Source organism: Engystomops pustulosus, chromosome 9 (genome assembly GCF_040894005.1).
Source record: "Engystomops pustulosus chromosome 9, aEngPut4.maternal, whole genome shotgun sequence".
NCBI lineage: Eukaryota > Metazoa > Chordata > Amphibia > Anura > Leptodactylidae > Engystomops > Engystomops pustulosus.
The window spans coordinates 109,119,620-109,143,080 of NC_092419.1; the positions used below are offsets into that span (position 1 = coordinate 109,119,620).

At 45.2% G+C, this 23,461-nt stretch overlaps 1 protein-coding gene and 1 long non-coding RNA gene across 6 annotated transcripts in view; one reads left to right on the plus strand and one right to left on the minus strand.

Moving 5' to 3' along the window:
- Window positions 1-1,791: 1,791 nt before the first annotated feature.
- SETX (senataxin) lies at window positions 1,792-21,581 on the minus strand. 3 transcript variants are annotated; one of them, XM_072125561.1, is made up of 25 exons: window positions 21,448-21,581; window positions 20,513-20,696; window positions 20,206-20,416; window positions 16,248-16,357; window positions 15,810-16,026; window positions 15,613-15,732; window positions 15,292-15,463; window positions 15,102-15,198; window positions 11,064-14,819; window positions 10,753-10,852; window positions 10,318-10,476; window positions 8,920-9,152; window positions 8,548-8,715; window positions 7,899-8,055; window positions 7,673-7,774; window positions 7,418-7,524; window positions 7,072-7,143; window positions 6,850-6,999; window positions 6,664-6,771; window positions 6,368-6,540; window positions 6,194-6,286; window positions 5,727-5,894; window positions 5,385-5,483; window positions 5,209-5,296; window positions 1,792-3,908 (listed from the first exon to the last, which is right to left on the minus strand). In XM_072125561.1, the coding sequence occupies exons 2-25, from the start codon at window positions 20,690-20,692 to the stop codon at window positions 3,294-3,296; spliced, it is 7,455 nt and encodes a 2,484-aa protein (XP_071981662.1). In that variant the 5' UTR covers window positions 20,693-20,696; window positions 21,448-21,581; the 3' UTR covers window positions 1,792-3,293. The 3 variants fall into 3 exon arrangements, 2 of the variants coding, with proteins under 2 accessions (XP_071981662.1, XP_071981661.1); XM_072125560.1 differs by lacking the exon at window positions 21,448-21,581 and adding an exon at window positions 21,254-21,425; XR_011849856.1 differs by lacking the exons at window positions 1,792-3,908; window positions 5,209-5,296; window positions 5,385-5,483; ... (1 more) ...; window positions 6,194-6,286; window positions 21,448-21,581 and adding an exon at window positions 21,254-21,425 and having other exon boundaries at window positions 6,510-6,540; window positions 6,850-6,991.
- The window catches only part of LOC140077933 (uncharacterized), a 118,047-nt gene continuing 115,748 nt past the window's right edge, over window positions 21,163-23,461 (plus strand). For 2 of the 3 annotated variants that reach the window (XR_011849857.1, XR_011849858.1), the window contains exon 1: window positions 21,163-21,539. This is a non-coding gene — a long non-coding RNA (uncharacterized lncRNA). Of the gene's footprint in view, window positions 21,573-23,461 lie in introns of all 3 variants that reach the window. The other variant, XR_011849859.1, reaches the window with a different exon arrangement.

A 23,461-nucleotide genomic window follows, 5' to 3' on the forward strand; every position in this document is an offset into this window, starting at 1 on the left:
GAAAACATGGGGCCAGTGCCGAGGAGACTGTGGAGCTGCTGAAGGGGCCAATGTGCCTAGGGGTGCCCTCCTATTTCTGCAGGTTCTTCCTCTGCATCACCTCTGTGATGTCTGTGAACGTCCCTTGCAGGGAAGGAGAGGCGGTGGTCCTCCTGCCGGGTGCTGTAGTGTGCAGAGCTCCAGGAGGAGGTGGGCTCTGGTGTGAGACCACTTGGGGCACCATCCAATGACTATTCTCCCATACTAGGTGAGCTGCGCCAGCGGAGCACTCCAGTGAGCCCTATTCCTGCATCTGTTCCCCAAAATGATCTTGCAGGCAGTCGCGTTAGGTGTAGAACGGTTGGGGTCTTATCCTATGTGCCCCTGTAAAGTCCTCCTTTAAAGACCGTTTGCACACGGCTATGCACAAGGCAGTGGAGAGACGTCCTCAAACTGCAACATATTGGGAGCAGCCCCTATATACTAGTAGCACTACCAGTTTTGTGCTTCAAGGACTCCTTGCATCATGTTGCACTATGATGCAAGGACACGTATCTCCAGCACTGGGCACAATCCAAGTATACGGTCCCGAGCATAATCACGTGTATCCGTCCTCAACTGAAGGCTCCACTCTCTGCCTGTAGCCATTTCTCAGTGGGTTTAGACCCCAACAGTCGATACGGTCAGAAGCTTCAGTGGTCCGACCCAATGACCCATCTACTCTCCTGGTGCAGGTCCTACTGGTGTGGGGGTCTCATAGCTCAGCTGTGTCCTCTGGCTTTGTCCGTGCTGGTGTGGGGGTCTCATAGCTCAGCTGTGTCCTCTGGCTTTGTCCGTGCTGGTGTGGGGGTCTCATAGCTCAGCTGTGTCCTCTGGCTTTGTCCGTGCTGGCGTGGGGGGTCTCATAGCTCAGCTGTGTCCTCTGGCTTTGTCCGTGCTGGCGTGGGGGGTCTCATAGCTCAGCTGTGTCCTCTGGCTTTGTCCGTGCTGGCGTGGGGGGTCTCATAGCTCAGCTGTGTCCTCTGGCTTTGTCCGTGCTGGCGTGGGGGGTCTCATAGCTCAGCTGTGTCCTCTGGCTTTGTCCGTGCTGGCGTGGGGGGTCTCATAGCTCAGCTGTGTCCTCTGGCTTTGTCCGTGCTGGCGTGGGGGGTCTCATAGCTCAGCTGTGTCCTCTGGCTTTGTCCGTGCTGGCGTGGGGGGTCTCATAGCTCAGCTGTGTCCTCTGGCTTTGTCCGTGCTGGTGTGGGGGGTCTCATAGCTCAGCTGTGTCTCTGGCTTTGTCCGTGCAGGTGTGGGGGACTCTGTAACTCAGCTGTGTCCTCTGGCTTTGTCCGTGCTGGCGTGGGGGGTCTCATAGCTCAGCTGTGTCCTCTGGCTTTGTCCGTGCTGGCGTGGGGGGTCTCATAGCTCAGCTGTGTCCTCTGGCTTTGTCCGTGCTGGTGTGGGGGGTCTCATAGCTCAGCTGTGTCTCTGGCTTTGTCCGTGCTGGTGTGGGGGGTCTCATAGCTCAGCTGTGTCTCTGGCTTTGTCCGTGCTGGTGTGGGGGTCTCGTAGCTCAGCTGGGTCCTCTGGCTTTGTCCGTGCTGGTGTGGGGGTCTCGTAGCTCAGCTGTGTCCTCTGGCTTTGTCCGTGCTGGTGTGGGGGTCTCGTAGCTCAGCTGTGTCCTCTGGCTTTGTCCGTGCTGGTTGGTGGGATCTTTCCGCTTCTACCTTAGACTCCGGCTGTCATGGCTTCCACATCAGGCAGCGGCCCCTGGGGATATAACAATCACCCCCCAATAGAGGGAAGATGGGAAATAATTTTGAACAAATAGAAAACTATGGCTTCTTTATTGTCTCCACAGGATCCATAGCAACACCGGCTACACGTTATCCTGCGCTCCCCGGAGGGAACTGTGCTGCCATCTTCCATCCTTCTATAACAACTATCCAGAATTATTATTTTTCATCTTTACCTGAGGAGGGCGATAGATCAGAAAGCAAAAAAAAAAAAACAAAACTTCATCTATTTAAAAAAAAAAAGTGCCCCTCCCCCAACCTTTCCAAATTTATTGTACAAACGTCCCAGCGCCGGGGGCAGCCATACAACGGGCTCACATAGAAAGAACACAAATATCAGAACTGTACAAAAACAAACATTAAAAGGGATGGTCCGGGATAAAGCATAATCATTGAGGAACGAGACGCTGCCACTTTCCATATTAAAATGTTTCTCTGTCACAACCTCTGTTTGCGATCATTGAATGGAACACCCAAAATCTGCATTGATTAAGGAAGGGTTATCCCTCTATGACGATGTATCAGGGACCAACATTACTTATCCTGTGTTAAAAGAAAAATGACATTATAAAACCAGTCTCGGTAGTAAAAATTTCTGCAACAAATGGTGAGTGATTTCACGTTACAGAGATGGTTTCCATCCTTTGACAGCAAACAGATACTGCTACAGTGATAAAGGTAATGGGGGGGGATTTATCATGACTTTTACACCAGTTTTCTGGCATACAAACCACAAGTCCTGGTGCAGCGCCAGCAAATTGAAACACCCCCCCCCCCCCCCACTCCTCGAATTTTTTTTCTTTTTGAAGAGTGGGCATAACGCTACCCCAGCATCCTAGCCCAGTGCATGGCTACAACAGGCTGGAAGGGATAGATTATATTCTGGCATGTTGCGGATGCTTTTCATAAATCCAGCGTGTTATATGTAATCAGACCTCACACTGCTGTGATCTGTGCTCTCTGCAGCCAGTGTTATGCATTCAGCCTGGAGAGTTGTGTAATCAGACCTTTGTGCATGTTGTTAGTAGCAGCAGGATTGTGGAAATACAGATTTATAGTCCAGGATTGTATCTGTGCTTCTCATCAGACCCGGAAAATTGTTCGGCGTAAAAGTTGTGGCGGATTCACTACAGAGAGTGTGAGGAACCTCCTCAAAGGCACTTGGAGAAGCTACAATCCTGGAATATAAATCCATAGTCCTGCTGCTAACACTATACACATAAGGTCTGATAACACTGGATAGCACAGAGCACAGCAGTGTGAGGTATAATTACACATTTGCCAAGGTTAATACATAGCACTGGCTGCAGGTCACATGTTCAGGCCTGCTGACAGATTCCCTTAAAAATGCTAAATATATTAGAAAGTGGCAAATGGTTATACAATGATTGAGCCTCATTTTCACCCCCTCCCTTCAAGTAGTCGAGTTATATGGGGACTGTAAAGTGCCATTTAATGCAGAATACTGACCAACAGCCCCTGAATATGTAAAAGGAAGTGCAGTCCATGGGACTGTAGCCACCACCTCACATAGTCCTAGGAGATTTTCCTCTTCTTAGCATCCTGGTTACGATCAAACCGTGTGTTATCCCGATAGTCCTGGTCCCGGGAGAAGCGCTCTCTTGTTCCGCTCTGTGCGCTGTGGGGCGGCCGCTGTAAGGGATGTGTTGGTCTCTTCACTCCCACCATTGAAGATGAGGAGGAGGGCTTTGTCTGAGAGCGGCTGTACGGATTCCCTGAGCTCGGCCTGTGGACCCCAGATATTGAAGGATTGGCATCTTTGGAACTTTCTTCCTGTCTCCGCGCTAATCTGGGATCTTGCTGTTTCCCTCTTGAGGCAGAGGGTGCGACAGGAGCGACCAAACGGTTCTGCAGTTGTCTAATGTCCACGGCGGGATGTGCCACAATTCTCTGAGGCGGCTGCACCACCATCTGGTGAGGCAACTCATGTGCAGGAGGGGTATAGGTAGGACTGCCAGCCGCATGTCGGTCCACCCCGGGCCTACCTGCATGGCTGGTGGAAGTTCTGGGTACAGCAGGGTTAAGTTTTAATATTCTGGTGACATCTTTCTGGTAACGTTCCTCACTCGTCTTGAAGAGAGCTCCTCGCCTCTTTGCATCTTGAATCAAGTGGTTCCAGTCATTGTTGTCCTGAAAAAGAACACAAGTAACCATAATAATTCTAATATGGAGGAATGTTAAACCCACCAACTAGGCCTAGGATGTAGAACCCAGAGAGCAATGGCTGCACCTCTCTGGGCTTGTGGAGACTTGATCTTCTCTTCCACATCTCTGCCGATGGGAGGACACACACAATATTCAGTCCTGATCATTCCCAGGCTGCAGCGATACTGTGCCCACATGTTGTGGAGGGCGGGTAAAGGGGGAAATATCTTGTAAGCAAGTCAAGTAATTGCAATTAAGTGATAAATGTCCCCCAGTGAGTGCACCTGTTGCTCATTCCACTGAAATGCATGCGATTGGTAAACACATTTATTTCACAGGTCAGAGGAGTCAGACTTATTTCATGCATTTACCACTCATGAAGAAGCATTTCAATCAATAAAATGCTAAATAATTAAAAAATCATAAAAAATTAAAAATCATTTATAGATACCGTCTTATCTCCGATAGAAATTACACACTCTCCATTCTTTGTGGGTGGAAAAACATTGTATTGAAAATCACATTAAAGGAAACCTACCACCACAAATCTACCTATAAAGGTAGATCGGGTGGTAGGTGAATCAATGGGACGTGAGGATAGCCCTTTTAAGGGCTAATCCTCACGTCCCCGCACTGTTTTATAAACTTTTATTACATCAATATGTTAATTTACTTATGCGGCTACCGGGGCGTGGAGTAGCCGCATATGAGATTACACGAGGCGGCTACTCCACGCCCCGGTAGCCACATTACCCCTCCTACTCACCATGTTCGGCGCGCAGCTGCTCGTAGCTGCGCGCCCTCGTCCGCCGATCCTGACGTCTGCGCATGCGCAGAACAGCAGGCCCGCGCCTGCGCGGTCACTGCTCTGAAGCCGGGGCTGCGCAGGCGCGGGCCTGCTGTTCTGCGCATGCGCAGACGGCAGGATCGGCGGACGAGGGCGCGCAGCTACGAGCAGCTGCGCGCCGAACATGGTGAGTAGGAGGGGTAATGTGGCTACCGGGGCGTGGAGTAGCCGCCTCGTGTAACCTCAGATGCGGCTACTCCACGCCCCAGTAGCCGCATAAGTAAATTAACATATTGATGTAATAAAAGTTTATAAAACAGTGCGGGGACGTGAGGATTAGCCCTTAAAAGGGCTATCCTCACGTCCCATTGATTCACCTACCACCCGATCTACCTTTATAGGTAGATTTGTGGTGGTAGGTGCCCTTTAAATACTTATTTCATGCACTGCATGTGTATACAGTCATTCAGGCTGTGACAGTCACTGGGAGTAACTCACCACTAAGGTCCGCAGACTTCCTAAGATGAAGAGACTGAACTTTGCTCTTGTGATGGTGACGTTTAATCGCTGCCGACTGGCCAGGAACCTAAAACCAGAGGAGACAAATAATGGGAGATTCCTGATGTAAAAACTAAAAGATCCTGTATAAAGTCATTTAGCTAAAAATCGCTCACCCAATGGCCCCTTGGCCAAAGTTGGCACGAACGCATGTCACAATGATGCAATCCTTCTGGCGTCCTTGGAATCCATCAACGGTATCTACTTCACTTGGCCTGGAAGGTGCAAAATATGAAGAGATTTGCAAAAGTACATTTCAAAGGGGGTGCTAGGATCCCACAGGGGTAACACTAGACCAGCAAGGGGTAACTCCAGGGCGTTACAATCCTGTACAGATATGTGGTTGATGTTTCAATATGCCTACACTATAAGCACTGCTGACTCTGCACCTATGAGGCTTAAGAGATTGCCTGGGGTGCAGGGAGGCAACTTCTCACCTTGATCCATTGTTTTATTACCTCGAGTCTCTTCCAAATTCTTTCTGGAGCTCATCAATGATCTGCATCTTCTGGGCTCGGTAGGGGGTGATTATCCCAATATTCCGGAAAGAAAGTTCCTTTTTCTTACTCTTAATGAGCTTCACCAATGCTACAACCATCTTGATCTCTTTTGGATTGGCGAATGACCTGTAGAGAGAAATCTTAAGCCATTTAACATACATGTCGTGGTTTAACACCTTTCAGTTTATGTGATTCATGATTGTTGTGGCATCAGAAGCCCCAGGATTCTCACTTTGCCACCATGCTGGGACATGGAAACAAATGAACTGAAAGGGGTTAATCTGCTTTACAAAACACTGTAGTGCCAGTAACGTTTTGCTCTGATACTTTAAACCTCTACATATGGGTTTTAAAGCATCAGGTCACACATTAGCAGCACAGCACAAACATAGAAGATACAACATTACCAAACATTCAGGACTTACTCCTTCTCTTTCATCTCGTAGCCATCGGTCACATCAAAAAGCATGTATGGCTGGAAGGGCCAGTCTTTAGAGCAGCGGGCTTCCTCGGTGGCTCTGTAAAACAGCAGATATAGTAAGGGCACCCACATGGACCCGTTATTACATTATCTTCTATGTGATGAGGCTTGTGCTCACCGTTCCGTTTTTAGAACGCCCTTGTAGAAGTAATTGGATGGGAAGAGGCAAATGTCTGGATGCATACGGTACTGAATAGTCAGCTGCAGAATGCGGGAACCGTGGCCCGTGTTATCCAAATGCCGACAAAGCCGCGCCATCAGAGACTGTCCGTAACCCAAATCTTCTGCTTTCTAGAAGAGGAAATAAAAACAACATATGAAAAATTGGTTAAAATCCTGGGTGCAGCTCCGGGTGTGATTAGAGAGGAAATTACTTTGTAAACTTTAAATCATTTTTGTAAATATTGTTCTTACTGTGGAGATGACAGTGGGGGGCAGCTGCTCAGGATCTCCTACCAAAACGAGTTTTGTGCATCGATGGAGAAGAGGGATAATGGTCTCCACTTCACACGACTGTCCGGCCTGCGGGAGTATCCATTAGGTTAGGCTTCTTCCATATAGCACCTTGTAGAATAATCTAAAACAAATCATGATACAGACCTCATCCACAATGACACAGCTGAAGGGTTCGTGTCCCAGCTGCCTGAAGGCAGATTCCAGCAGGAGGCCACCACTGGTGCTCAGCGTGCAGCAGATGACATGAGACTCGAGGATGATACTTCGCTGGACCTCCTGTGGTCTCCTGCGAAACTTTTCATCAAAACAGATTAAAGCAATTGCCAAAGAGACAACAACCCACCATGATCCTAGTCCACCTCTTACCTCTCTCAAAGAATTAGCCAGAAGTTGACGATCTTTGGACAGCTTGTTAATTAATTCATCCAGCACTTCACACTGATCCATATGATGGAAGAAAGCAAATAAATCCGATAAGTAACTCTACATCACATTATAGTACAGTAACAAGGGTCTTTTAGATCTGAACCATTTCCAATAGCTGTCTAGCTACCAGTTGCTTGTGGATCTGTCCACATCTAGAGGTCACACTTGATGTCACCTCTTCAGTGAAAACATTGTGGGTTGTTAAGAGTTAATGAGGGTTTTCCCCTCTATGGATATGGCTGACACTAGGGGCCTGCAGCTTGACTGGGCACAAAGTTTAACTCACAGTCTGTTTGTTGCAGCGCTCCATGGCTCTCTGGCGGGACAGCTGGTCAAGCTCTCGATCCAATGCTTCCTTCTTTCTGAGGAGGCCATGATCCTGCTGAGCTCGGTCTGAAATAAGAAAATCATCCATCACACAAAGATGCCCCCACTATGGAGTCCTTACAGAGGATAGGCCGTGGAATACAGAACCAACATCCGCCATCCACTATGCCAAGGGTGGGCGATGCTGGACAGACAGGGGTGGAACGCCACTCACTGATTTTGTTCTTGACTTGGTAATCCAGGCTGAACTTGACGACTTCACTGTCTATCGTCTTCTCCGCTCCCAGACGCACCAGGTTGATGTCTCCGCAGTTTCCTGGAGTAAGAAATCATGTGACACGTGGGTTCATACACAAGGTTTTAAATATAATACATTATTAGAGCCCAATTTTGCACCCTTCGTGTTCCTCTTTAACCCTTATATTCCCTCATGGCCTTACCCAGGGTGTTCTGTTTATCATGACATTTTTCCTTGAAGTCCAGTATGATCTTTTTCATCAGATCATCCAGCGCTGCGTTGGAGGGGGCACACACCAGGACCCGGTTGCGTTTGTTTTTAGCGTTAAAGTTCTGATTTGGAACACTGGTATTCCTCTTCTGTAGAGAGGGGAAAAAAGGGTTGTTCATGGATTCACAGTCCCAGATCTAGCACTCTGGGGGCCTCATTTAGAAAATTGGGTCCCATTACCATGAATGGGTGGTGTGGCAGAACGAGCACGCATCCAGCCACTCCATTTAATAGTAAGGGAGTGCAGCACAGCACTCAGTTATCTCTGGTCCCTTCATATACTGTGAAAGAAAGGGATGGAGACAACCAAGTGCTGGGCTGTGGGTAACATTTTGGTACAACCCCTTTAACAGGGCCTCCAAATGTGTTTTCATACAGATTCTACCCCCAGAAACCAGATCAGATGCTGCGCCCATGTACATATGACTGCGGCAGAGCCTTGGTGCCCGACACCCACTGATCATAAACTGATAAAGTATCTTCAGGACAAGTAATGAACATGAAATCCATCTGGAGAGCAGAAAACCCTTGAGTAAAGAAGATGGTGTAAATATGTTAAACCATTGCCCGTAGCAACCTACCTCCATAAGAATTCTGTACAATAGGCCAACTATAGTCTTGGATTTTCCCGTTCCTGGAGGACCATGTATCAGACAGATCTTGGGCAATCGTGGATGTTGAGCCACCATTGCGTATGCCTGCTCTATAGCAGATTTCTGGTCAACATTATATTCCTTTAGGTTGAGAATCTGAGGAGAGCAAAAAAAGTAAATCTAACTATGAAGGCAGCAAAATCCTGCAACATGCTGAAGAGATGAGAAAAGCAGCCTGTAATGTACTGAAGGGTTCAGCGGGACAGAAACCGGGTTATCTATGGTGCTCTATATAATCCTACTGCACTGCAGACACAGCCTGACCCAAGACAGCAAACAACCTGCACATTAGGCACTTACAGAGGTGGCAGAATTACTTTCAGGGCTCTCCTTTGGTAAGAAGTCTATGGGATTGGGGTTTGCGATGGGTCTGAACAGCGGGTTCCTCTGTAGTTGTAGTAAAGCTTTAAACTGGCGCAGCGTTGTTATAAAGCTTCCGATTATGACGCACTGCACTTGCTGATTGCGGAAAGCTGACAGGTTTCCGTGCGTGTGGATGCACAGGTCACATAACGTGTACTGCTCCTTCTCAACTGCAAGAAAGTTCAGAAACAGATCAAAACAACTATAAAGTGACTGTAAACTTAATTATTAAGGAATAAAAGAGCTATTAGACAATCCATGGATTTGTCCTACTGAGCAACATAGCGAGACACTCTCCAGACTGACACAGCAGATTGTGAGTAGAGGTGCTGACAGATCGCAGATTAAAAGGACGTATTTGGCTTTGACCATTGTATGGCAGATTCGTTTTTGTTTTTAAAAATCTTTTTATGGAGTCCCCCCCCTCCCCATTTTAATAGAGCCAGAAGCACGCAGCCCAAGCACTTGCATCAGCATATTTTCCGGATCACATTCAAATATTTACAAACAGAAAACAACATACTAAAAAAGGAAACCTACCATGTGATGTGATGCATTATAAAGCAAACATTCCCTGAGACTGCTGCAGCTACACTGATGCAGGATCATATCTTGGTTAATCCCTGTGCTGAGGGGTTTTGCTGATAAAACAGATATAACATTATGATAATGAAGCTCTGCCCCTTCTATGGCTGCTTCAGCGCTTGCTTTCCCGCTTCTCATAGCAGGAACGGTTTACTCTGCAGGAGATGATGATGATGAGGACGACTTTTCTCCCTGCCAGACATAATAATCAATTGCTGCACCATCCCCCAGCTGCTGTGTACGAGTCATCCAGCTCAGGTTGATTAGTCATGCTTGACTAACCACCATTTGTAATGAGAGGCTCCTGTGTCTAACGTGTTTATCTTGGCAGCCAGCCTGACCCAGCTTTCCCAAGGTCCTGAATGTTTTCATTCTTTCAGCAAAACCACTCACCTCAGCGATAAACCAAGATCTGATCCTGCATCAGTGTAGCTACAGCAGTCCCAAGGTATGTTTGCTTCATAATGCATCACATCACATGGTAGGTTTCCTTTAACTCTAGTCATATAACAAATTGTTGTCCAACGTCCTCACGAGAGGCAGGTTAACACATGCGAGCCATACAAGTGTTTTTAGCATAATCCAAACAAACATAAACATGGAATACACATATGAATACTGCATGGCAGGGGTGCTGAATGTCAGACCTCAACTAATCACACATTCCACTAATTTAGGCTAGAGAACCCCTTTAAGCAGGTCTAAGAACTTGGAAACAATTTATCATTACCGTTCTGACTCTATACTTACAGTTTTGTGAATTCTGGGAGCGGAAGAAACGGAAGACGTGTCCCAAATGATGGACCATTGAAGCTTGAGAATCTCTCTCCTGCTCTGGGGTGAGCAGAAACACCAAGTCGTCCTCCTTTGGATGATGTTGGAAGTTTAAATCTTTATCTCGAATCCAGGCTGGTAAAAGAGCAGAGTAAAATAAATATAAAATGGCCATTTCCAGGAATTACTATTATTCCTCAGGATAGATATGCATAGAGGGCCCCAAATCCAACTCCCCAACCGATCAGCTTTTTGGACATCCCGAAAGAGCATGGAGCTGGAAGCCAGTAGCTCCCTGTCCCAGAAGCTGTAACTACAGCCATGGCTTCCTCTCACTTTCAATGGGATCTGCAAATCCCAGATCCCTGCCGCACGTTTCCAGCAGGGATTTTGTGTAAGTAAAGATCTTACCTTGAAACTCTCCCCTGTTGACCTGGTTGTCTAGGCTGAAATTCTGCACGTGGAGCCTATATGGATGCGGCCGTCGTTTATCTCTCCATTCTTGAGCCAGCTATCAATACACACAAGACGTAAGTTTTGGACACTACACCTTCCTGCTAGATGCCATTGAATATAGTATTAGTAGTTAGTGCGGTAGGCAGACAAGATCAGGAGGGACTTTTAGCCTTTAAATATAGAGAATGTTTCAATACAAGAAAAAAAAAAAATCTTGAACGTGATGAAGAATTTTCTAACACGACATATGAAATAAAAATGTTTACCTGCTCAAAAGCGTTCTGGAGCATCAGAGGAAAGAAGACCTGAAAATACTCATCGTAACGGGAAAACTTCAGCGGGACCTTCATCAGTGGGAACGGGCAGAGATTACTTGGGGGTCCAAACTGCTGGAAGTGGTCAAACATCTCATATTTCCAGCGCAGGACCTCCTTCATGAGCCAGGCCTGGTCCAGCGGAGGCAAGCGTCCGGCTACAGAAAACTTCTCCAAGTCTGGGCCACTGCTTGAGCTGCTTGGAAGCAGAACGTTACTTTGATTGACAAGAGGCTGCAGAACATTGCTGGTGGTAACGGAGACCGAGGGCTTTCTAGGTGGCAAGATGATTTTGGGCAATGGGGGTTTTGGAAGTTGAGCTTTAACTTTTGGAAGCGTGGGATACTTTGGGATATTTTCAAGGTCCTTTGTGAGGCTGGCAGTTCGGGATGCAGTCTCTGTACTGAAAACCTTGGTTGTAGCAGGTTTAGTTGGTTTTTGGAGAGAAGGTGGCAAACCAGGCCTAGCAAACAGGTGATCATCAGGTTTCTCAGATGTACTATGCCTAGGACAATAATGACCCTCAACTAGGACAGACTCCGAGCAGTCATTATAATGGCATTTCAGGGTTTCTTGCTCAGGCGCAGATTGCTCCCCTGTGTTGGGTCGTGTATTATCTTGGACTATCTCAGACTCCACTTGTGAGCACAAGTCCATATCGAGTGGATCAGCTTGCGTTAAAAATAAGTGGTCATCGTCCTCCTCTTCAAAATCGTTCGGTTCTGCATTTACAACAGACTGGCCATTGTCTTCAGATACAGAAAGCGGAGGTTGGGCCAACTTGGCTTTTGACAACTCAATCGAATCATCTTCCTTATTGGTTTCAGGCCCAGGATTGATAGACACTGGAGATGTCCTCTTTGGAGACTCCGGTTTCCTTGAAGTGTCATTTAGTCTTTCATTCTTGTCCAGTCTCTTCTGTAAGGTGGAACCACCATCCGTTGCCCTTCTCATCGGGTTTGCAAAGTTTTCTGAAGTTCGAGAACCGGTCTCCGAGTTGTCACCTGCTCTTCTTTTTTCCGTTGGTCTACTCTGACGGTAAAACTGGAGCTCTTGACAAGCCAACATTTTCTTGTTGCCCTTCACCAATATTGCTTGAGGAGAGATGAGTTTAGCCTTCTGCCTCTTGGTTTCCACAAACCCTGCAGACTTTCCATAGCTACGCAGTTCAGTTACACTATCAAGGGACCTTTGGGACAGGTCAAAGGCTTTGCGTGGAGCCTTTTTTAGGCCAAGTTTTTCAGCCGTTGAGGCCGGCTCGGGACACTTACGCACTTTCTTTGGTGGAACCACAGCAGGTGATGCTTTGCCTGGGCTCCCAATCTTTCGAGTCGACCCTGGGCTCCCAATCTTTCGAGCTGATCCACGTGCTTTGATTGGACTTTTGGATTTCGTTGCCTTATAAAGCAGATCTTTAGTCTGTTTGACAGAAGAAACGGCTTTCAACTTTGGCCTGTTTAATGAAGTCTCCCTATCTGTTTTGGACAGTTTCTTTCTAGACTCTAATATGAGATTTTTTGTTTCAGCCTCTCGTGAATTTTTTCCATGAAAGTCACTTGGGTCTGCCTTCCCATGGGATGAGCGACTGCTGCTTTCAGCACCTTTTTGGGCAGACACAGCCTTTAAGGATTCTTGAAACTGCTTTTCAGCTTCTTCCGCTGCCTTCTCAATGACATCATCACCGATATAATCTGTGTCATACTGATCAGTGTTATCGCCCAAACCCAAATCGCTACCAGGGATGTGGCTGGTTTTTGATTCTTCACTTTTAGTTGGAAGAGAAGTCTTTTCCTCCTCCAACTGAGAGTCTCCCCAAGCTGAATAAATGTCATCGTCGGTTTCAAACTCAAAAAACTGAGAGTTGTAGTCGTCACAATTTTCAAGGTCAGGTTCTTGTTTAATTTTCGCCGCCTTTGTCTGCATAAACGGAGCCGACGATGAAGAACTTGCAACTTCAAAGGTGTCAGGTTTCTCAGTTTTGACAAATTTGAGAAACTCTTGCTGCTCTTCGTTTGAAGATTCGTCGGAGATGATTATGATCGGGTCGGAGGACAACTCTGTGTCTGAGGAGGAACTGTCACAGGCCAAAGTCCTTTTGCTGCCTTTAACTTTTCTCTCTATGTGACTGAAGTCTTGAGAAGCGGTAACTTCTTGGTAAGCCGAACCATCCGGATCAATTGAGGCACTGTTGCCTTTTAACTTTTTACACGTTTTTAGCAACAACATTTTTTTGACTTCAGATAATGGAAGGTCATCGTCGGCTTCGCTATCCATCACTATGTCTTCTGCGTTTGGCTCCTTTTTGATTGGCGGAGTTTGTTTATGGTTCTCTAATGACAGCCTCTTAAGCTGTTCACTGACAGGAAGGTTGTCAGGAGCAAGACCTTTATATTTTTCATGCACAGATTTTTTGACCTGAGACAAAGGTATATGATCATCTTCACTTTCTTCTCCAGTATCACTGTCATTACTGCAAGATTTTTCCTTCTGCCAGAGGTTTTGCTCCTTCTTAATGCGCACGTAACATGGTTTTACTGCAGTCTCGGCGCTGCAGTTGATGTTACTCTCAGTCTTTGAAGGTTCCCTTTTCTCCTTCAGAGCTGAAGACTTTGCCATGACTTCACTTAATTTTGATTTCCATCCCACCGTCTCCTTTTTGGGTTGTGCATTTTCTTGAACCCTTTCATGTAATGGCTCCTTTTTGATTGAAGTCTTTAAAACAGACCCATGCATGGAGGAGTGAAGACTGGTTTCTTTGGTTTGGACATCTTGAGGTTCTTTTTTAATTGACAATATAAACCCTTCCTTCCCTTGTCCTGAAGTTCTACAGACTGTGTCTGGATGGCTATCTGGGGATCGAGAACCCCTGCTAGTTAAGGTAGGAGCAATGTCTGGAGATGGAAGTGGAGACCTACTACTCTGCCCGTACCATTCATCATCCTCATCGATCCTTTCGGTCTTAATGAAAGGTACAGATTGACTTTTACTTATGGTTGTCTGTTCTATAACAGAATTGGGATTCATGGAGGTTCTGTCCTTAATGCTCTTAATAATTTGGGTAAGGCAACTTTGTAACGCTCGGATTTCTGTGGCGTTGAATTCCAGATTCCAGAGGACATTTCCCCTCATCACGAGGTTGAGTTTGTCCAGATATTGCTTACAGTCAGAGTTCTGTCCAAGCTGATATCCCTCTCGCAAAAGGCTCCTGATTAGCTGGATACAAGAAAACTGTATGGAAGACTGTGCCTGAGAGTTTGGAGATGAAGACAACGGCGAGGTGGAGGTAACTTTTGAGTTTGCCCGCGTTACATCTTTGATAGGAATCATGAAGCCCTTGACAAGGGCCTCAACCCACTTGTGAGAAGTCACCCAGAGCAAGTGAAGGCACTTTTTGTTTCTATGCAGTTCAATGATAGAAACTAAGACCCTGATAAAAAGTTCAGTGACTTTGTCACAATGACTACTTCTCTGATTGAGAACGTCCTTTATTTCCGAATAAAGGTGGTGGATGACTTCCATTATATAAGGAACCCCTAGCTCTTTTAGGTCCATGACTGACTGCACATACGGTATGAACCACAGGAAGGTGCTATTGTGGACTCGCATGTCTTGGCCAATGTCAGATTGCAGAATATTAGCCAAGCTTTGCATATCTTCATACATGTTAGGACAATAGTCAGGGCAGATTGCATTTTTCCATCCAGTGTCCTGTAAAGACAAAAACATACATGTGTCAAAGCATAGTACTAAGCTGATATACTAGTCTGTAGGATAGGTCTACTATTATAGAGCAGCTCCAATCTGAGTGAATGGAATAGAATACCAAACACAACCTGTGGACATGTATACACATATGTCATAGCAGTAAGGGGTTCAATTACAAGAATAAAGTAACAACCTTATCTTATGAAATCTTGCGGCTCCTACGGTCATTTGATTGCACACTATTGTCTAAAAATGGATATAAAAGAGGGTAATTGTATTTATTACCTTTTTTGGTTTTTCAGTGTTGAAATTATACACAATCTGACTGCAAGAGACTAAGTCATCGTCGTCATCACAGGGGTCAGATGCGTACTTGGCCTGCCTTTAGGGAACATAAAGGAGAAGGACAATGTTGTCTTCAGATAGAATTTATAGTTACAGTTTTTGTAACAGAGGGAAATTTAAAGTATCTGACCTGTGACAACTTTTCCTTATGTTCTCAATCTCGGAGTTATAGCTTGGGCTTGAAATGATGGTTTGAAATGCTTGGATAGGGTCAATCAGCTGTCCCCAAACCTTGGATCCGAGGCGATCGAGGATCATCATGAAGCAATGAAGCGCAGGCCAAAAGGGGTTTGTGCTTTCATCTAAAGGAACACATTCAACAGGAAACCAAAGTAAAGCAACTGTTCATCAATAATATGTAAATGAGACTTTGGTCAATGTGGGGTTAATAACCTAGGGCCCCTTTCAACCTCTTATAAATGCATTAATCTACATTAGACATGGTACATACCATCTGTATGCTTCTCCATAACGTGAAGGATGGACTGCATGAAGTCGTTCTGTTTGTCTGGCCCCAGCAACAAGGAGTCCATGGCCTGCTCCTCGAGGATCGTCAGTAGCATGCAGACCCCTGCAGCACCACAACACATGTGGGTATAGAATTGTAACCATTTGCTAGAAGCTTATAGAACATAGGAAAGCACTTACCTAGCCAGTAGTTCTTGTAGTTTGAGGTATCATACAGATGGTCCGGCAGCAGGATGAGCTTTCCGTCTTCTAGATCTGTGCTGTAAAGGTCAGGATTTTCAAACAGACCAAGTTCAATGACCTTAAATAAACAGGTAAAGACTTCCTGGAGGTCGTAATAGTCATCCCGGTCTACCTTCCCCTGAGCCCTGGCTGTCAAAATGGCCCAGCGCCGAATCTGAGAAAGATGCAGAAGGAACGGGTCAGTTCCAGCCCTCAGTTTATTGAGATAATGAATGTCATCCGTGTAAACAGGAGAAAGTCAAGGGAAGGAATGAAGGATAAAGAACAGAGGAAAAGGATGGAGCAAAAGTAGGAAGTAAAGTGAATTCATGAAAACAAAATTGGAGCGTAAAAAGACGAGAGAAAGCAGGAGAAAAAGAAAACTGATCGACTCACGTTCTCATTGGGGTGAACAAGGAGGAGATAGATTCCCGGCACTTTCTCATAAACCTGGAATGGGTTGTTTACATGTTCCATCTTGCACAAGGCATCGACACAGAGTTCACCTGGTAAATATAAGAGGCCACATATCAACTTATTTAGTGCAAATCAAGCACTAAACATCTTGTCATGAATTACCCGATTTTATAAACGGTTTCTCAAGCTTTTCCCTTAGCAGTTATACCTGCCACATTACTGAAGGAGAATATCACAGAGAGCTAGTCAGACAGATCTCCTCTGCACATGTGCAAGATTCCTATAGCTGCAGCTCTCCTAAGACCAGGAATAGTCTCGGCCTGACTGGACACTACTTTATATCACTATCCATACACTGGTATCTTGTACTAATCAAGTTTTTGATCATATTCTGTACTACAGTCATAGCTAAAGACGCTTTGGAACTTAAATTAGTTCATTTATCGCCATATAACTTTACAATGTTGTATATTCATGGATAAAGAACCTTTAGCAAAAGGATAATATCCGACTCTGAGCACAGGACGCTATTCTGTTATGTCCCCATTAGGACCGGTTGACCAAATGGGATCCTAAAGTAGTTAACCTCACAAGACTGCCACGGCTCAAGACAAGCATCACATGTCTTGAATTTGGCAACCCACTACCGTTTGCTTGGCATACGTAATATTGTCTGTGTCCTCATAGATATGATTGCTACAGGAGTCCAGGGTTTCAAGTCTACAACAAGCATTTCCTTGGCGCTTAAAAAGTCCATAAACATTCCTGATATTCCTCCCATCTGATCACGTGCGTTAGATCAGACTTAGATTCTCGCTACGTTCTTCTGTTGACTTTTGGAGTCTTTCAGTTTCGGTTAACATCTTGGTTAAAATATCAGCAAAGCCTTTAATTCTTCACGGCTACTTGGTCAATATTCTCCAACCTATGAACTTCTCCGGGTGCAAGGAAGAAGGTATCAACCCCACACTTAAGCAACGCACCTCAGAAAAATAAAGTATTTTGAGATACGGATAAATTATAAGTAGGGAGCCTCCTAGCAGATAGTGTATGGTGGTGCCGAGTCCTGTAACCTCAATTGGGAGAAACTGACCAACAAGCTTCACCATAGGGGGAAAGTGTTTCTGCCAAACCGTAAAAGTTGGTTTTCGAAAATTCTGAGAACCATTGATTCACAGAAAAACTCATCCAAATCTTAAAATATCTCAGCTTCAATTATTGTTATGTAGAAATCCCTTCATAGCCATAATTCCATATACATCTTATAACACCTAAACCAAACCTCAGTTACTATCACAGGTCTCTCAAACTATACAGTAGGATTTAAAACCAGGTAGGTACCACTTAAATCCTCCTCAGCAGCCATTCATTTTGACATGGCTTTAATTGACTAATGAACTACTTAATCCAGCCACAGTCTGGAACGATTATGGATTGATGTGCAACCACATACGTAAAACTAGTTTGGGAGGATAGAAGCAATAATGCTGGATGGTGAGAAGTGCACCAAATTAGTTTCATTTTCATTTCATTTTTATGTTCATAGTTTTGTTCAATCGCAAACATCCCCTTCATTTCATTCATGACCAATGAGACCATATCGCAATTTTGATTTTAGGAGCCACATTCTACACTAGTGAATTTGATCAGACTTCATGTGAAATGAAAGTAAATGCCTATAGCCATGAAGCATGTTTCTGACCCAGTCCATTCTACTCTTGTTTGTTAGACCTTTATAGTCAGGAAGGAATTATGTTCCTTTATAGACAATTCCCTTCTCAACAGATCTGGGGAGGGCTTCATAAAACAGTCTATCCCAACCATGGATCTGGAACTATGATCGGGTCAGAGATCAGTTTACATAAATCCTGATCCCCTCCAGGTAGTCTGGTGGTCCCCTCCAAGCAGTAATGCAAGGGACAGCCTCTAATTACGCATCCATCACAAGCAGAAAGATTGGCAGTCACACATTCTGGATGCAGGAGGGACTGCATCAAGCATATGTACAAAAATTTACACGCCACTTTAATCAAACGTTGATAAGGCAAATGACCAAAAGGGTTTTTTACTCAAACCTCCAGAACAAAGATTACACATGGCCAAAAAGAAAGTTCACAGCTCGAAAACAAAACTACCAAATCCTATGACTCTTCACAACATTCTTCTAGGATCCCATCACAGCTCCCATACAAACAGGGAACAATCTCACAAGTAAAAGGGGAATCATTTGAAAGCAAAAATAGATGTCAAGTATGAAACTATGTAGCCAAAGTCTTATACTGCCAGCTGCTTATCTATGTACACCATATGCAACAAGGTCCGTTATCATAGGCAACCGTGCCAAAAATCATGCCAAAAAGATAAGACGTGGTTGAAGTCTTCACAGAGGCTACATTCACACTGATGCATCTACAGGGTTTTACGTCAGAGCTGTTTATTTGAGACAATGGAATCCCGTGACTTCAACCCGACCAAAGAGAATAGTTGCCATGTATCATTTTCGCACAAACATTCCGATTTACATTGTCCACTGTTTGATTTTGACCTCCGAGACCAAAGAAAAAAATAAAATTATAAGCCCCACTGGGATAGGGAGCGATTTGAACAGTGATGCATCTGACAGCTAATTAGAAACAGTTAATTTTGGTGGGTACATCAAGAATTTTTTTTTTTTTTTTCAGCCAGTGTTCTCAGCTAAGGCTTTCATTCCCAAGTACAATCCAATAGCTTCCTATACACATCAGCTCTTCTATGGCAATCCATAACTGAGGAAGGTCTGCTGAAACCTTTTACTTCTTTTTGGATTGTAAAGAACTTTGAGGACTTTACAAATACAAGACAAAAGGGGGTCTCATTTATGTTATATCCGTTTGTTTTGGCTTGATATTGCCTGTTTTTTTCCCCCCGTCTGCTTCTTTTTTTTTTTTATATCACTTTTTCCTTGTGTTAAATGTTTTTTTTTTTAAATTCCAGATCTGTTTTTGCCACATTTGTTACAAATGTTTCAAGTCTCTTCTTTTCTTTAAGTATGGTCTAGAGCAGTGGTGGCGAACCTATGGCACGGGTGCCAGAGGCGGCACTCTGAGCCCTCTCTGTGGGCACCCAGGCCATCACCCCAGATTGGACTCAAAGAATCTTCCTACACAATCTTCCTACAATGATAGGCAAATTTACCCTCCTCCTTTCAACTGCATTGGTGTCTTTAGGAGGCTGAACGATTGAAAGTTGTCAAATAACAAGGAGATATAAATTACTGCTTAAATTGCTGTGCTGGCACTTTGCAATAAATACATGGCTTTTGGTTGAAGTTTGGCACTCAGGCTCTAAAAGGTTCGCCATCACTGGTCTAGAGTTTTTGCACCAAAAAAAAAAAAAAAAATTCAAATTCTAGACCATTTGAAAAGTTAAATGCCATTTGCGACATTTAGAACATGTGAAATAGATCGATAGAAAAGAATGGAAAAGATTAATTGCCTTGCCGACGATAAACAAAAGGTGTGGCGGACTTCAGTGCAAAAAAAATAAATAAATTGACCCCCAAAGAATTTTTTCAAGCAATAAAATTTTTTCAAGGCAAGTTTTGCTTTCTCTACGTACACTCCTGTGCTAGACTTCTGGTCTTCCTCATTGAAACGTTTCATCCCAATTTCAAAGCTGATAAACTTCACCACTGATAAAACAAAAAAATTGCAGGTTCCATCCACGTCGAGGTCACCAGACGCAAAAATGATCGGACACTTGAGGTCACGATACTTCTGGCGCGTATCGTAGTCGTAGTCGAGATCTCAGCTGATCTATTTTCTATTAGGAAACGCACCGAGAACTGAATGGGTGGTGGCCTCAGACAGGAGGTTTCAGAAGGTGGTAAAATTTGGCCTCTAACCACAAAATCCGTATCCAAGCTAGGAATTTTCAGATACTCGTGGCAACTACTTACTAACGCTCTTGTCCAGCAACAAATATGGATACTTGAGTACTTCTAGGAGAGGGACTCGTACGTTACTCTCAAAGTTGGGTCCTGTGAACCCCAGAAGTTGCTTCTCTCCATCTTCTTCCACCAAGAACAACTCATCATCTTCGTCTATCTCTTCGCGCATAGATTTCTCCAGTTGGGTGGCGATTCGGGCGGTTTCCATTTTCCACAGAACCTGGAGGCGAAAGATAATGACATTAAAAAAAATGTAAAACTGTACAAAATATACAAAGACGACAAATATTTTCAGCGATCTGAGACAAAGCCTTACCTTGTGTAGCTGTGGGGCCTCGTCGCGGACCCTGTGGTACTCCACCACGCACTCCATACAGTAGGAGAGGTCATCGTCCGCTCCAATGGCTTCATCGCTCCGGAGTTCCTTGGTGGCATAGCTCCTCAGAAGTTCTGCCGAGACAGAACCACCGGGAGTGCACCAGCGGCAAGTGCTCATTATCCTAAAAGTAAGATAAAAACTTGTATCAGTCCAGGTTGTTTCTGGATTTACAGAACACAACTAGAAAGTCTTGTGCGTAAGTTACGGATCTCTAGGATGTATCGTAACGAACCAGCAATACATCCAGTATGGACTGGGAACGTATGCAAAGCCCGATGCGACCCGATTGGGAATCACATACACACAATGGGATGTATCCGGATAAATCTGTGTATACGACAGTGTGAATATGTCCGATTCTATGTCGCTTGATAACGCCGCGTCCGGTTTCTGCGGTCAAAGCGGACGCGGTTCACCTCATCTACGTTTTTTACCTCAGACAAACGGCAATGCTCCTGACTACGACTACGATGCCTGTCAGAAGTGTGTACAGAGTAATATCCGCTATATCTGTCAGAAAAGTACATTCAATAAACTTTAAATTAAAAGTGGAGTAGACTATACACAGACTGTACACATAACATATATAATCTATAAGGTGTCCCAGTGAGGCGCACACAGCCTGGAGGACCTGTGTATCCTCCTCAGAGCTGTCAGCAGGCCTCTGTCCCTCCTCACCTAGTCCCCGCAGTGTCAGCCCTCCTCTGCCATCGCCCCTGCCCGCGATCCCATCCGAGGCCTAAGGTCCGCGCACAGTCCCCGGCCTCCCGTCACCGCCGCTGCCGTCAACACACACACTGCGCCGGCCACGCGAAGCCGACCGACCGCCCGCCTCCCCGGAAGTGACGTGCTCCCGCCCCTCTTATGTTTACCTCACACATGGCTTTCCCGCCCACAGATTATTACAGCCAGGCGGCAGATAGCGGGTGTAGCGCTGCTGTTATGGGAGGACGACGATTATAAGGTTATTACAGAGCAGAGACCTCGGATATACCAGGTTATTATACAGGGGAAAATGTCCCCATATCCCGGATATAATGTGACATAATAATAGACCCTGCAGCTGAAGGAGAACCTAATAATACACCCCTCAGCTGCTGCAGAACACCATTATACACTTCAGCTGTCACAGAACATCGTAATAAACACCTCAGCTGCTGCAGAACCTCTTAATAAACACCTCAGCTGCTGCAGAACCTCATGATACACTTCAGCTGCTGCAGAACCTCATAAAAAACACCTCAGCTGCTGCAGAACCTCATAATAAAAACCTCAGCTGCTGCAGACCATCATAATACACATCTCAGCTGCCGCAGAACCTCATAATAAACACCTCAGCTGCTGCAGAACCTCATAATAAACACCTCAGCTGCTGCAGAACCTCATAATAAACACCTCAGCTGCTGCAGAACCTCATGATACATGACTGAGCTGCTGCAGAACATCGTTATACACAGCTCAGCTGATGCAGAGGCATCCGTGTATCGTGTGGTGTGAACAGTAAGCCTGGCTGCTGCATTAAGAATAGTGTGGAGAGGGGAGAATATCATTATACACACCTTATTCACTGCAGCTGCTGCAGAACCTCATGATACAAACCTAAACTGCTGCAGAACCTCATAATACACCTCAGCCACTTTACAATACCATGATACACACGTGAACTGCTGCAGAACCTAATACTTCATAATAGATCACAGACACTGCAGAACTTAATACACACCTCAGCTGCTGCAGAACATCACCTCAACTTATGAAAAACCTCGTACTACAAACCTCAGCTGCTGCAGAACCATCATAATACAAACTTCAGCTGCTGTAGAACATCATAATACACACCACAGCTGCTGTAGAACATCATAATGCAGACCTCAGCCGCTGCAGAACAGCATAATACACACTTTAGCTTCTGCAGAACATCATCATACACACCTCAGCTGCTGCAGAACATCATCATACACACCTCAGCTGCTGCAGAACATCATCATACACACCTCAGCTTCTGCAGAACATCATCACACACACCTCAGCCGCTGCAGAACAGCATAATACACACTTTAGCTTCTGCAGAACATCATCATACACACCTCAGCTTCTGCAGAACATCATCATACACACCTCAGCTGCTGCAGAACATCATCATGCACACCTCAGCTTCTGCAGAACATCATCACACACACCTCAGCCGCTGCAGAACAGCATAATACACACTTTAGCTTCTGCAGAACATCATCATACACACCTCAGCTGCTGCAGAACATCATCATACACACCTCAGCTGCTGCAGAACATCATCATACACACCTCAGCTGCTGCAGAACATCATCATACACACCTCAGCTGCTGCAGAACATCATCATACACACCTCAGCTTCTGCAGAACATCATCACACACACCTCAGCCGCTGCAGAACAGCATAATACACACTTTAGCTTCTGCAGAACATCATCATACACACCTCAGCTGCTGCAGAACATCATCATACACACCTCAGCTGCTGCAGAACATCATCATACACACCTCAGCTGCTGCAGAACATCATCATACACACCTCAGCTTCTGCAGAACATCATCATACACACCTCAGCTGCTGCAGAACATCATCATACACACCTCAGCTTCTGCAGAACATCATCACACACACCTCAGCTGCTGCAGAACATCATCATACACACCTTAGCTGCTGTAGAACATCATCATACACACCTCAGCTGCTGCAGAACAGCATAATACACACTTCAGCTCCTGCAGCCCGTCATGATACACTCTTCATCTTCTGCAGAACTTCATAAAACACTTCTCAGCTGCTGCAGAACCTCATACTATACACATCAGCAGCTGCGGATACTCTGTGCCTCTTTATTTTTCTGAATTTGACAGCCGAT

Coding starts and splice junctions, on each gene's coding strand:
- SETX (XM_072125561.1), bottom strand. CDS start 20,692: ATGAGCACTTGCCGCTGGTGCACTCCCGGTGGTTCTGTCTCGGCAGAA. Junction 7,775..7,898: donor TGATAAACAGAACACCCTGG/GTAAGGCCATGA, acceptor TTCTTACTCCAG/GAAACTGCGGAGACATCAAC. Junction 5,484..5,726: donor GAATTTGGAAGAGACTCGAG/GTAATAAAACAA, acceptor TGCACCTTCCAG/GCCAAGTGAAGTAGATACCG.